This window comes from Epinephelus lanceolatus, chromosome 1, assembly GCF_041903045.1.
Source record: "Epinephelus lanceolatus isolate andai-2023 chromosome 1, ASM4190304v1, whole genome shotgun sequence".
Lineage (NCBI taxonomy): Eukaryota > Metazoa > Chordata > Actinopteri > Perciformes > Serranidae > Epinephelus > Epinephelus lanceolatus.
Window position 1 is genome coordinate 16,224,875 of NC_135734.1, and position 15,168 is coordinate 16,240,042.

Sequence of the window (15,168 nt, forward strand, 5' to 3'; positions counted from 1 at the left end):
GCTTCACACAGCACCCAAGAATTGAGGAGAAACTTCAGTGTGATTAGTGCATGTGTTTGTTTAAGTGCTCATGGGCAGGGTGTGTGTGTGTGTCTAATGAAGGGTACGTGGAATATCCAGTTTACAGAGAGGGTGAAAAAAAATAGTTATATTCAAATTGAAAACAAACGAAAAGGATAGGAGTGTTACTTTTTAGATAGCTGCAAAGATTCGGCTTTGGCATCTCCTTCTCTTTCTCCCTCTCTCCCTCCGTATCAGAGTGGAATTTCCCTGCAGTGTGAAAGAGCCGGTCCATTGTGACGGCTCAGCCAGGCGTGAGCCAGAGCATTCCTCTGACCAACCATGCCACACAAACACACAAACACACATGCATAAACACTCGCACTTACACACACAAGTACACACACTACTGCCCCGCCTCAAAGGGCTGTTGTGTCCGGTGGGTAGTTGGTGGTGGTGGTTGTGGGGGGGTGACATGAGGGGGGGTCCTGCTGCTGTGGTTTTTGTTTATTTCTCTTACTGCAGTAATGGTGGCACCTCGTAGATATCTCATCACTGCAAAGTTTGTGGCAAAAAATAAAACAGAGAGAGGATTAAACGTATCTGAATGAGAATCAAACAGTTTTTCTAAGCACAGACGAAGCATTGTGAGAGTGTTTCAGCAGTTTTTTCACTCTCATACAAAAAAAACTCCATTAGTATTGACTTTATCCTGTTAGACCCCACCTTCTGAGTAACTTAAAGCTACTTCCTAGCGTGTCTCACGTCTACAGACATCAATGTGAAAGAAATACGACCCTTGCAGCCAGATGTGGGTGTGTACGTTACAACAGTTAGCAACAAAAGCACTCTTATCCAAGCAAATAATTTGTATGTGTCAACACTAGCTGGGGGAATTTGTGCTTTTTTCACCTGAAAGCACACAAAATCAAGATTTTTTTTTTTTTTGTTTAGAAATCTGTTCTGCTCTCAGCCTGTTTACAGTTTGACTTTGCTTGCTTTTCACACATCAGTAAACTGTTGACTTTCACCAAAATCCAAAATCTGTTTCATTCTCTAAAGTTGCATTTGTCTTTCTTATTTATAATTTAATGGATGTGGTATGAGCCAGTCTGATAAGTCAGAAGAGGAAGCAGTTTATCTAACAATCCCTTAACTACTTTACACTTTCACTCTCTGGGCGTGTCCACAGATTGGTCGGGTTTCTTGGACAACACACACACACAGACGTACAGAAATCTGTGCACACACCGCCTCATTCCTCCAGAGTGAGAACTTTTGTTTTGGCGGGACCACAGAAGAATGCAGACAAAGCAGACATAATATTTGGATTGCTGCGAGATCTGTGTATGTGTGTATGTGTATGCGCAGATGTGTGTGTGGGGCTGCGTGCGTGCGTACGAGCATGGTAAGATCCATCGGAGTAGGCTGTGGCATTTTAGGCGTCTCTCTCACTGTGAAATTGGAGCAGAAATAACAAAGCTGCGACTAGAAAGAACTCGAAGTGTGCACCCACCCTGCTCAGACAAGTAGTGGTCGTGACAGGAGCAGTGGTGCTGGTGGACAGTAGCAATTGCCAGCAGAGATTAGGAAAGAGTTGGGGAATAGTGGATATCTGGAAAGATAACAAAAACATGCAGAAATTAACTTTTGCTCTGTTTTAGTTTGGCCTATTTTCCTCTCTTAACCACTCCCAGGGGGCTGTAATAGTTGCATGTGTGTTTTATGTGGATTAGAATAGTTTGCCGCAGCTCTCTGTGACATCAGTTTATTTACAGTGTGTCTGTTTGTGGCTGATTCTGTTGATATTTTGTCTCATCTGATTTATTGTTAACCACATTTCTTCTTAGCTTTGTTTGAATGAGCTTAAATTAAGGGTATACTGTGCAGGATTTGTTGGTCCGTTTGTAATCACAACATTCAAACTGGGTCCCTCCTCCCTACACTGCTTGTAAATACTAGAGATGTTACAATACCAGTTTTTTCTTTGGAATACTGATCCTGATATCTGAACCTGAAACCTGCATGCTACTAACCCTGTATGGGTGTGAAATGATTGCTGTTGTTCAATGGCATGCCTTTGGCTAAACTAAAACATGAACATAGACATACAGAGATTGAATGCCATAGAAATTAGCAAATTGCTGGCATCCAGCATTGTAGGCCGAATCCAAGGCAATGCCGATAGTAGTATCGCAACACCTGTAGTATGTACACTACAAGCTGCTGTTGTAGGCACGTTACATTTGTTGCATGGAAAAGCCGATACTTTAGCAAGCTAATTAAGCTAACTACTGGCACCTACCTGTCCAACAGGAAAAAAAAGCTACCTTTACATCGCTCTTTATCCCCATCATCTTTTTCGGTGCTCGCCAGAAAAAGTGAAAGCCAACCCCGGATTCACTCTTATTTGGAACAAGCTTCTTCTGCCTTGTGTTCGCCCTGTTATATTTGCGTTTTTTCGGCTCTGGGTCTGCGATTTTCCTAGCTTCTTTGTGGATGTGTGCTGCTCACAGTCCAGCGTCTGGTCACTACCTTTTTAGAAAGTCTCGACCTCACCTGTGCACTGCTATTGGCTGGGTGCTACAGGCCCAGGAACACCCAGGATACAGCAAAACAACACAACAAGAAGAAAATAAGAAAACACAGGTAGAGGGCAGAGTCTCTGGAGATTAATACACAGCCTCACACTTCTAGTGGGTCATAAGGGAGCTCATTGAGAGGGATTACTTTTATATGACCATATACTTTGTTTTTCAGGAAAATCCTGCACAGTATATCTTTAACTTTAATATCCTATAATCATATTCACACTGAACATGTGAAACTAATCAATGAAGTTAGGCTGCCAAGGATAACAGTGCATTCCTTCTCTGCAGCAATGTGTCCGTCGGACCTCCAACAGCTGTGGAAGGAGGTGTCGGGGGTGCCGAGCAGTGAGGAGGCCCTGAAACAGGCCGAGGGCCTGGACTTGAGCACCAACAGCTCCAATTCTACCTCAGCCTTCCCCAAAGCTGCCAGCGCTCACATCCCACTGCACAGCCTGGCCAACGGACAGAGCCACACCCCAAAGAGAGACAGGTACAGTTATGTTCACTATGTCAAAAATACTTAAAGGAGCTGTATGAGACATTCAGAGCATGTCTATGATTTAAAATCTAGTCTGCACATGGTTCTCAACATGGAGGCTAGCTGTGAATGGTGCTAACTCAATAAACAGTGCTAACAATGGCAACAGTGCTGTCAGAGCTAACATTGTTAATCAGAGGGAAACCAGAGGGTGGGTGCTATGCTTCAGTGATGACACCATCCAAATGTCAGCAGTAACGGCATGAGTACAGTGTAAAGTGGCAGCAATGAGCTAGCCAGTGGAATATACTTAGAGGGACTCATGTGCACCAACACTGACGTGTGACCAGACCATCTACCACAATGATAAACAGAGAAGCTCGGATTACAGCACACAGACAGTGAGCAAGAACTCATTTTCTCCTCAGGACGTCATCACTCCTCTGTATGTTTACAGAGCAAACAGTGGTTTGTTGCCATATTGATGTTCTGAATGCTGCATACAGCTCCTTTAAAACATCCACACTATAATAGTGCGTCTGTCCTCTGTGTGACCTGCAGTCTATCTAACTCACACACTCTTGCCATGTCATTTTCGGACTTTTAACTTTTAGCTTTTAGCTGTTCCTCCATACCTACGCACGTAAACACAAAACACGCACATGCAGCATATCACACATCACCAGGGTGTAAACGTCTCTCAGCTCATTTGATAGGAGGTGTTTTGGGTTCAGTATGTTCTGCCGGTATGCTGTCAACCACATGCAAGTATAGTATGGAGGAGAGGAGAGGATGGTGGATGCAGGCCATCTGGTAGAAATCTGGAGCTATTTGTTCGAGTCATCTATATTTGTAGATGTGAGTTTGCTATAGAGATGATTGCCTTGTTAGCCTGTTGACATACTGGGGATGCATGTGCTAGGAGTGCTCGCACTACACAGAGTGCGAGGGCTGTGTTGTCCCATGGCTTTGTTGGCTGCTCATGGGCTTGTCTTCGTCTTTAAGAGCCAGACTGTTTGAGTGGATATCCTCCTTCACCAAGGCAGACAGCGGAGATGATCATGTCCCCCTTTACTCCAAAGGCGGCCAACCCCCCAGCAGCCAGTGAGTAGCACATACACACTCACACATACATGCACATGAGTGGACATCACGGAAAGACACATTACTGGAGGGTGGACTGCAGTGTCCTTTAGCACTGACTCACAGTTTGCTCCAGGGGCATTGCTGACCTTGACCTCTGACTTAAATCTGGAGGGGGTCTTGGTGGGAGTATCAATAAAAAAGGAGCTTCTATTAGTCGATCAAATATGTCACATACTGTCATACTGCAGCTACAGGGTGCTGCTGGTGTCCCCACAGAGTTGGCTTCAATAGAGTCGAAGAGGGTAGCATTACTAGTGTGTTAGCCTGCTAAGCTAATGCATGGCTGATGTGGAGGAGAATGTGGTTGCCAGCAGTTTGTCATGTCTGCTGTCTGAGCTGCTTCTGAGTTGACTCAACCACAGCCAGCACACACACACACACACACACACACACACGTGCAGACACACACACACACACACACGCACACAAGCTCCAACCTCAGCCAGCACATATGATCAGGAAGAGGCGAAGAGGCAAGGGGAGAGGGAGAGAGACATGTTTCCATCTGCGAGACAAATGGTTTTTGTTAGACAACCTTCTGATGTTGATTTGGGAGAATCCCCATCCCAGTCCCCACACACACACGTGCACACACACACACACACACACACACAGTCATGTAAATATATGTGGAGACAGCAGTCGCCGGCGAAGGTCCAGGTCTGAACCACATCTGCTACTGGACCTGCCACACACACACACACACATACACACACACACACATGTGCACGGACACAGTTATTTTACCCTGGGCCCAAACCAAACCTGGCCTAGTCTTTCATCGCCACACATACAAATACACAAAAGCTCATAAATATGCACAGATGCGCTGCGCACAAAAACACACGCACACATGCACACACACACATAAGCTCACCACAAAAGAACAACCAGCACATGACGGCAGCCGCCGCCAATCAGTCATGGCTGGTTGGTCCTGTGCCGACTCTGTGTCAACTCCTGAAACATAAGAACACACACCAACACTAACACACACAAGACATGCGCCAAGGACAGAAAGACAGGTCATGGACTTAAGAATGTGCCTCTGAGGTTGCTGGACCAATTCCCTTATTTGCCTGGCTTCTGTAACTGACCCCACTCTGCTCTATCCTCCTCTCTCTGCACTTGGCTTCGTGAACTGTACAAACTAATGACTGCTAACCAGACTCAGATGGCTGTATTGATGCTTCTGCTGCTACAGTTAGTTTTGCATGTGTGTGTGCGAGGGAGAGTGTGGCATATTAAGGCTTTGCTTCGTATTATGAGGAAAAACTTCACTTTTATTTGCTGTATATTTTATGCACATAACAACATATGAAATATATAACATCTGTTTTACTACCTAACTCTTTTCATGTGTCTCTCCCCCTTACAGTCATGAGGAGCATGCCGGCTCCCATCCTCTCTACGGCCATGGAGAGTGTAAGTGGCCTGGCTGTGAAGCACTGTGTGAGGACATGGGACAGTTCATCAAGTAAGTTGAAATAAACAAAAATATGACATATGATGCAGAAGTTGGGGTTACAGATAAAATAATACACAACACAATGAAAACATATACTGGTGCTTCATAGGGATAATTACTTCAAAACTAAAGTGCTTTGAGTTTCTGCATACTTCATACTGCAAATGGAAAAAGACAGCAGCGGTGGAGGTTCCGATACTTCAACCACAAAATTATCATTTGTATCTCAATTACTAATGTGTTATGTTGAAATTGTGTTTTTCTCACATCCCTCCATGATGAACGAAGAATCCAAAAAAGGCGAACATTCTTCGTGAATATAAGTAAAAGAAGTCACGCTTACTTTCACACAACTTGTGCAGTATAAACCAAGTCTCATCTATCCAGTCATATGCTCAGTACTTACCAAACACATGCATTTTTGCTAAAACATTGCTATGTAAAACACTTCTGCATACACAGTTTCAGACAAGTAGCGTGCCTGGCCGGGATTGGATAGCGCTAGCGTTAGCTGGTGTGCTAACTAATAAAAACCTTACCGTGGCGGGTAGGCTGTTGATACTCCAGTCTATGGTGAAGACCAGAGGTCGGAGCTGTTAGCTTATGGCTCCAAAAGTGGACAGTTAAGCTAGCTAGCCTATGCTACAGGTTGAGATATGCTCTGAAGTGAGAAGAGGTGTTTGAATAACGCTGCGTGGTAGCGCAGGCTATTTAATGATAGGTGGATCCACCTAACGCTGACGTCGCAATCACCAGCCAGTCAGAATTGGCGTAATGAGATAAATGCTTCTGAGGAATACAGAGGGAGGCGTATCCCACAGTGAGACATCGAAACGAATGCTATGAATGAGAACTGGGTTACGTAAGTAACCTAAAGTTTTCAATTGTAAGGTTTCAGTAAAAATGCCAGTGTTTGGAAGTACTGAGCATACGACTGGATAAATGAGACTTGGATTATACTGCACGAGTTGTGTGAGAGATTGTAAATGGATGTTCTGATTTAGTTTTGCTGTTGTTGAGTATGGCCCCCTTTTACATGAATTCATAAAGAACTTTCTCCGCTTTTGGATTCTTTGTTCACCTTTAAGGCATTAGACAAAAACAAAGTTTGCTTAATGAATTCCGTGTAACTCAGGGTGAGTAATTTTATACACATAATACCATTTTATGGGTGAAGTATTCTTTTTAAGTGTCCATTTTCAGCTTCAAGGGCTCTTGGATGTGTCTCTAGTTACCTTGGAGAAGGACAATGTGACTTCTCTTCAAACTTTTGTCCAAGTTTTTTATTTTCAAAACACCACACAGATAAAGATCAGCAAAATCTTCTTACTTCAGCTTTGCTTTCAATTTCAGGTGCAAATGTGCAGACGTCTTGGCTGCAAACCCAAACGTTTGTAGTCACACACTTGACTCACACTGACCACAAATCAGGTTTAAGACCACATCAAAACTTTCCCACATTTATCACTAATTGGTAAAAAACATGGCTGATTTTTTTTTTTGATAAAAGGCTCAACCATGCCTCGCAGCAGGAAAAAGACACAAGACCCTCTCTGATTCAGATAAAGCAGAGCAAAGTGAAGCTACCGTTTGTGGTAAATGTGAAGTGTCAGTCACGTACATCACTGGTGATTCGCACTGGTTTACTGATTCATCAGTTGCAATCTGTTACATCACATTTGCTCTGAGGCACATTCATGCATACACACACATACACACACACAGGTACACACATAGACTCAACATGTGTGTAAATACTCTGTTTTTCGAAGAATTCTTTGGGCTCCCCCTAAAACTGTTTCTTCTTCCTCTTTGTTCCTGTGTTAATATGTGTCACCCAGTCATTGCTTCATTTGGGTGGTGTTTTTATCTAATTGTCTGCATGTTTGTATCTTGTACGCTTTCCCTCTAAAGGGTCAGACACATTGTTTCTTTGCTTAAATAGAAAATTACTCTTAATTAGCTCATCCACATGCACATCTTTTGTTTCCTCGACAAAAGTAAAGACATCAAACAAACTTCTCTCTCACTCACTCCCACTCTGCCTCCATCACATTATTTGCCACTTTTGGAGTCAGTGGGGGGATGTGGATGCAGTCACCGGCCTTGACATTCTGCTGCCTCCTCCTCTGTCACACACACAGTACAGCGGACTTCCCCGTGGCACTGCGGCTGCTAACGAAGGCTTCACAAGCCTTTAATGAAGCCCTAAACAAACTCACACTCTCATTATCGGCGTGGAACTCTTAGCTATTTCAGCAATGGCGATATTAATAAGCCGGGGTGATGAAATACGTGCTCACACACACACACATACACACACGCATAATCACAGAAGTGTGCGTGGTGATTGTGATGGCATCGGACAGTCAGATCAAAGCGTGCAGGCAGGCTGGGAAAGTTTGGAGAGGAAAGCTGTTGTTTGGTGTCTCATTTCACGTAGCCCCGGGGCAGATGGAAGGAGAAAGAGAGATAGAGTGAAAGAGTGTGTGTATGTGTGTGTGTAAGAGAGAGGGAGATGAAAAAAAAATAGAGTCAGTGACAGATAATGCCGTCAGTCCGACAGTGCGCTCCCTTCCAGCCAGCCTTAGTCATCGCCCCAGGAGGGAGAAGGGTAGAGCAGAAGAACAGAGGAGGGAGACACTCCACTATTTCAGGCCTTTCTTCTCCTCTCCTCTCTTCTCCTCTCTCTTCCTACCTCCCCTCCCTCCCCGTCCTCTGGTATAATACTCTGGCTGTGGTCGGTGGAGCTGGGTGTAATGTGGGTTAAAGCCTTGTCTGCCAGCACTCAGAGGAGTAAACAGAGCCTCATTGTCGGGACACATCGAAAAAAAAAACTGCTACTGTTTATGGCCCGACTATAGAGAGAGGGGAGGGTTTTTGGGGGCAGATTTGGTTGGAATGAGTGTGAATCATAGGCATTTGGGGAGTTGCGGGGGAAGACAAGTGGGAAGGGGAGAGTGGACAGAAGTGAGCGCAAGGAAGAGAGGGGGAGAGCGAGCTTAACAGAGAGTGAAAGAGTGAGGGAGAGGGGTGAGATCATGTTTTTGTTATTATTATCGTGCACTTGTGTTGAGCCGTCTATCTGACTGGATTAGCCACGCCATGACATCATTGTTTTTGTTTCATTTCTAGACTTCGCCTGATATTGCCTAACTTTTTGCTTTCTTAAAGACACACACACACACACACACCCTTAAACAGACACACACACACACACACACACACACACACACACACATTGTGTAACATATTTCCCAATAAACAAGTCAGAAAAATGGTTTTATGAAGATTATATGGATTAGAATTTAACAGCACAGGATATCGCAAAACTCACTCTAATACACTGGCACACACACACCCACACACACACACACACACCAGGCAGGCAGCAGCAACCTGTGAATAACCTTGGCGATGAAAGAGCAGAGAGAAAGGGATGGAGGAAGGGAGACAGGGAGGGGTGGGCTGGGAAAGATCAGAAGGTCCCGGGTCCTCCCACATTGGAGGAAACAAACAGCGCCGCCACCATTCACACATACACACACACACACACATGTCCATGCACACACACACACATATGTGAACCAATGTTAATATGTGGAGTAGAGTTTAGCTAACAGAAAGTCTTAAGATAAGGCTTTGTACGATAACACATGAGCTCATATTCAGGTGGTTGTCTTGGATCATGGCTCACTAAGCACCAATGAAGTATACACACACAAAACACAGCTGCTGCGTCCTTCACTAGACAAAATAAACCTCTAAGATTATGATTTATTTTTATAGTGCCGAACAGCTCATAACTCAGTTTAAACAAAAGTGAAAGAGCTGGAATTTCATTATTCAGGACCTGTGAAGAGATTTAACAAGGACTTTATTGACTCAGCCTCACTTTGAAATTATCATTAAATTGGGACTATCAGTTCTTTGAATTTTTTTTCTTTTAATTTGTAGATGTGCATTTATCCTCTCCCATTTCCCCTCACCCCTAGGCACTTGAACAATGAGCACGCCCTAGATGACCGCAGCACTGCTCAGTGCCGAGTCCAGATGCAGGTGGTTCAGCAACTGGAGATACAGGTGAGTCACACACACACACACACACTCGCTTCATTTTCATCCGCTCACAAACAAAGTCACGGAGACTGTTTCAGCCAGTCAATGGCAGTAACTTGTCTGAGGCAGGGCAGAGTTTATGGAGAGCAGTGGAGCTTGTAATTTAAAAGGAGCAGTCGGCAGGGAAGCTGCCATCGCTGCTCCAATTATAAAGCTGCTCTGGTCACCAGCAAGAGAGAGCAAGGCTGAGAGGGGAGAAGAGAGAGAAAGAAGAGAAAAGGGAGAGAGGCATGAGCTAGAAAGGCCGAGGACCAGGCTGCACAGCCTCTCTTGTTCTCAAAGTGCTTCATGCACGCAATGCTCTTGAAACATCTGAATGCTTCGGCAAAAGCAAAATACCAACAAGTAAAACGTTGTTCTGTACGTAAGAAAAGTGAAAACACAAAGGATGCCTCTTCACACACGTCTTGACGTAGTTTCCAAAACACTTCAGAATACTATTCACATCACTGCGTATGTGTGTGTGTGCTGTCCGACATTAGGGTAAGCATTGTGTTTGGTGGTGGTGGTGGTGGTAAACAGCGTTTAGCTGAGCCCCTGAAGCCACCACCAGGGAACACAAAGTGACAGAGAGGTAGCTGGTGTCACATCACATCAGGACGGCTGTCTCTCTCCCTCTGACATGTCACTTCATCCCTCAGCAGTCTACAGGCAGCCCACCACTCTACACTCCGACAGCACACACACACACACACACACACACACACACACACACACAGCAGCAGCACTTGCACTGTTTAAATGTCTCATATTTGCGCATCTCTGCAGTGTGTGAGTATGTTAATAGTGCTATCAGTCTTAGTGTCGATCCGTTGTTTCTGGAGGCTACACGTGTGTACGCTTGTAGTCATACACAAACACACACGCAGGATGCAGCGTTTCCACAGGCTGTAGCAGTACCCATTAAACAGCAGTTAACAATGTCAAACGGGGACGAGTGTGTCTGCAGGCTAGTGTAAGTGTGTGAGAGAGCTCCGGGTGCTGAGGCGGCTGACTTTCATATTCATCTCTGCGCCTGAGGTGTAATTGTAATTGTAATTCTGTGTCAATACCACATTATATCAATCTAAGCGTTACGAAATGAGATAGAGTGTTTTTCATGGCGATAACCACCCTTGTTTGTTTCACAGCTGGCGAAAGAAAGCGAGCGACTCCAGGCCATGATGACCCACCTGCACATGCGCCCTTCAGAGCCAAAGCCTTTTAACCAACCTGTGAGTACACACTGGCACCCCAAAACCCAAATTACATCAGCTTTTCTTCTGCCCTCTGACCTCCTATTATTCACCTACAAACTCCTCTTAATTGAACAGTTTTTTTATCCCTAAACCTTCTTGGGATTCCACGCTCCCCTCTTACTGTCTAGCTTGGTATCTACGCCCCCTATTGACCAGTGAGGGTGTATGTGTTGTTTAGAAATCATAGACTTTCTGTCTGTTTTGTTCTTCTCCACACACCTTTCTGTCCTCGTTTCCTTCTCTCCCTCTTCCTCTGTCTTAAACTTCTCATGATGCCATGCACTTTCCCAGAAAACTACGGTTTCACAATGTCCTCATTCCACAGAGAAACTCGTAAATTCCAACTATTCACACATTCAAACTGTGTCTGGGTTGAACTTTAGTTTTGTATGCGATTCAGCATTTCAAAAATATCTCAGCTTGTCAGAGCGGGAGAACAGCCAAAGCGCTCTCTCACAGTATTTTCAGTGTGCGCCCACAAAAGGGATAGAAATTTGATGTGATGTGTGTGTGTGTAAGTGTCTGTGTGTGTGTGTGTGTGTCCACACTGGTTGGTGAGGTTGTTATTAGGTATCTAATGAATATTTCATTATTCAGATTGACGAGGAGTCTTATTAAAATATGAAGATGTTGAAATTAATTGTCAATTAGAGGTAGAGTGTCTTAATTTGAGGGGATATAAATGGGTGCAGCCGAGTGGCAACGTGTGTGTGTGTGTGTGTGTGTGTGTTTGTGTGTCTGGATGATGCGTTGATCACTGGGGGATCAGCTGCTATTAACATCTAATGGGAAATCAGGAAGAGGCGTGTTCTGTCACCACCGGAGACGAGCCTCGGGGTCAGGGATTGGAGGAGGAGGGGCAGGGGAGGAGCGTCAGGAATGGAAACAAAGCTTGGCCTCAATTAACAGGGTTCGACTGTTGCCGTGGTGATGTGGCAGGGTTGCAGCGTTAATGAAGTACCTGTTAAACAGCCCCGCCCCCTCCAGTCTACTTAAAATGGTACAGAGAGGGGGCCAAGTAAAGAGTAGGCGAGTCACACATTTATATACATATAGACAACACACACACACACACACACACACACACACACAGAGTGGTTATAATTAGTCCTAAACTAGCAGCCCTGCAACGGCTGTCCCAGAGAGACTGGGAGTACTGGTTCTTTGTGTACTGTTTGTGTGTGTGTGTGTGTGTGTGTGTGCGAGGCTCTGCCTAATTGGGCCGTATTGGTCCGTGAAGACTTCGCCACCGCAGAGTGCATGTGTGTGTTCCCTTCTTACAAACATGCTGTCGTGTGGTTTTGTATTTGTAAGCGCAGGGTTAATTGCAGCCAGCACTGTGTGTATAAATACAGTATATGTGCATGCTCAGTGTGTGTGAGTGTGTGTGGCTCTGCACAAGTATGCAGTTGGTAAAGTTGTGGGGACACAAATTCACAGTGAGTGTTAGAGGCTTTATTTTTTATGTAATGTGACTTAACATTAGGAGTGCTTCCTGGATATAGCTTACTGTACTGCTATAAGTTAAATCATTTCACAGTGAAGGTAGTAGTAGGTGTTCTGATATTTTAGGGAACTTTTTATGCAGGTATCTGTCTGCACTATGTATTTTTATTAATTTCTAACAACCAGTTAATAAGCTTCTTTTTTGACAAATTCAGTGTTTTCATCTCAGTGACGTTTGACGCATTGTTCTATCAGTTCTTTGCTTCATACCCTTCTAATGCAGGACAAGGCTATTGAGCAAAGAGTGAAGGTTCACTGACTGTAGCTTGTGTTCAGGTCCTTACTGTGACCTTATCCTGTGAGATTTTTATATTTTAATAATGATTGAAACTTCAAAAATGACAATTTTTATGTAGTGTTTTTCACAGAAGTTAATGAAATGCTGACATAAAAGCCTAATGTATACATTTTTGAAAGGTTTCTTACAGCCTTTAAAAACAAGAAGGTCTTGCGACTTCATTGAAGCTTTGACGACCTGTAGTTGGGGTCGGGACCCTAAGATTGGGAACCAGTGTGGTCTAATACATGAATATCACCTGATCCTGATCCTTGCTTGTGTAGATGATGCTTCTCTATAAACAGCAGCAGAATTCAGCAGATGGTGAAGCCTTAAAGTAAACTTTTGATTTACATATTAAAAATGGATACGCCCAGCTAAAGTTAGTTTACCAGCTTTTATTTGTCAAGTTAAGCTTGTCACTTTTACAGTCTGGTATCAGTTTGTATATGTAACTCCCCTCTGTGTCTGTGTGTCTGTCTCTAGCTGAACCTGGCTTCCAGTGGCTCTCTGTTAAAGCGGGACAGCGAGGTCTACCCAGAGGGTCTTCCTCACCCCCCCACCTCAGCTGCCGCCCCCATCACCCCACTGCGCCAGGGACCCTCAGTCATCAGCTCCTCCAGCCTGCACACACACTCCCACTCCCACACGCACGGTGTTGGGCCCATACGTAGGCGCAACTCCGACAAGTACTGCACCCCCATCGCCTCAGGTAGACCTTACTGAGTATCTGCCTTTTTTATGTTATTATTAATCTTCATCTAATTATTGATTTATATTGGATTGTATGTTTTTTCCCCACAAATTTCCCTGCAAGAGCAATATTCAGAAAATCACTCTCATTCATGGCTCAAAGAAAGATGCATCTCTTGGCTCCTCTTGCAAGAGAAAATTACTGTGGCCTTAGTTTAATTCCAGGTATCCAAGCAATGCTATTTAAGTATATGGCTTAGAATGAAGTCACATTCATTTACATTCACACGTAAGAGAAGGTAAAGAAAGGAATATATGATTGGCTTCTACAGGAGAATATTAGTAAGGATGAAGCATCTTTACAAAACGGTGCTCAACACATTTTCCCATTAACGTGCATTTAATTCTTGAACAGTGAATAGTATCAAGTGTTTAGATACACACGGCTAAGATACTCATTTTTAGACAGATGTAAAAATTTTCCATCCTTTTTCTCACATGGATCTATGTATCTAAAATACCATTGAGACTGCTTTTGAATTAATTTAAATTTAAATTTAGAATGTATTTGACTTGTGTTACAGCACATGCATCAGCTAATTTAAAATGGTTATGCTTCCTTTTTTCAGAGCTGGCTCAGAACTGTGAGTTCTACAAGAACGCTGATGTCAGGCCTCCCTTTACCTACGCCTCTCTTATACGTCATGTAAGTCTCTCCTATGGTCAGGTTTCACTGTTTCACACTCTGTCTGTGTTGTCCTCCTCTAAATCTCATTTTGTCTCCTCTCCCCGTCTTCAGGCCATTCTGGAGTCCCCAGACAGACAGTTGACTCTCAATGAGATCTACAACTGGTTTACACGAAAGTTTGCCTATTTCAGGAGAAACACAGCCACATGGAAGGTAAAAGCTTACAATACACACTCTCTCCCCTGTACTTCATCCATCTCAGGACATCCTATTGGCTAGATCTAACCAGGGACATACTTGTAGCACCAAATTCTGGGCCCTATGCATTGGCAGTCTCTATGGGCCCCCCGCTATTCTTATCTTGAGCCATGTTTTTTATTTTCATCAAGTCAGTTTGCTATGTTTCCCTTTATTTTGTCTCTTTCTTTCTTTTCTTTTTGCAACCCTGATTTCCATTTTTTGGGGAGAGACATGGCATGACAGTGTACGTTGGTGCTTCAGCAGCATAAGCAGTCACTCACTTGGCTCTAGCTGCATTTAGAGACACATCCGAGTGCAGGGGTGCACTAAAACTTTTCATTTCAGGCTTTTCATTGTTTAGATGATGATGAGGCACCAGATTTAGAAAATAAAACTTTCAACTCTCTCTGGTTAAAAGTCAGTTCAATCAAAGCACAATATTTTGACTCAGACTAGAATGTTGTATACAAGTCTTAATGGATAAAAGCTGATCAAACTGACTGCAAAGTAACAGTGGTTTCTGCCCACTGATGAAGCCCCCAATCCAAGCAGTAACCAGCTGAGACCACAACGACAGAAACAAAATTTGCAGTCAGGTTTTGCAGTGTTATTTGAAACATTTAGGCTGGCCAAAATGACCTCACTTTGCCGAAAATGGATTCACTTTGAAGGCCTAAATTTAGCACTTACACTCAGAATTATACAAGTACAATAACACACACAC

General features: G+C 43.9%; 1 protein-coding gene across 6 annotated transcripts in view; it reads left to right on the forward strand.

Annotated features, from left to right (window-relative positions):
- foxp4 (forkhead box P4) overlaps window positions 1–15,168 on the forward strand; it is a 98,960-nt gene that overhangs the window by 76,626 nt on the left and 7,166 nt on the right. For 4 of the 6 annotated variants that reach the window (XM_033626217.2, XM_033626219.2, XM_078166215.1 and 1 more), the window contains 8 exons: window positions 2,880–3,081; window positions 4,075–4,173; window positions 5,594–5,692; window positions 9,679–9,766; window positions 10,933–11,016; window positions 13,310–13,535; window positions 14,146–14,222; window positions 14,316–14,417. In XM_033626217.2, the coding sequence (XP_033482108.1) occupies window positions 2,880–3,081; window positions 4,075–4,173; window positions 5,594–5,692; window positions 9,679–9,766; window positions 10,933–11,016; window positions 13,310–13,535; window positions 14,146–14,222; window positions 14,316–14,417 (977 nt within the window). The remainder of the gene's footprint in view (window positions 1–2,879; window positions 3,082–4,074; window positions 4,174–5,593; window positions 5,693–9,678; window positions 9,767–10,932; window positions 11,017–13,309; window positions 13,536–14,145; window positions 14,223–14,315; window positions 14,418–15,168) is intronic. The other 2 variants (XM_033626220.2, XM_078166217.1) reach the window with 1 other exon arrangement.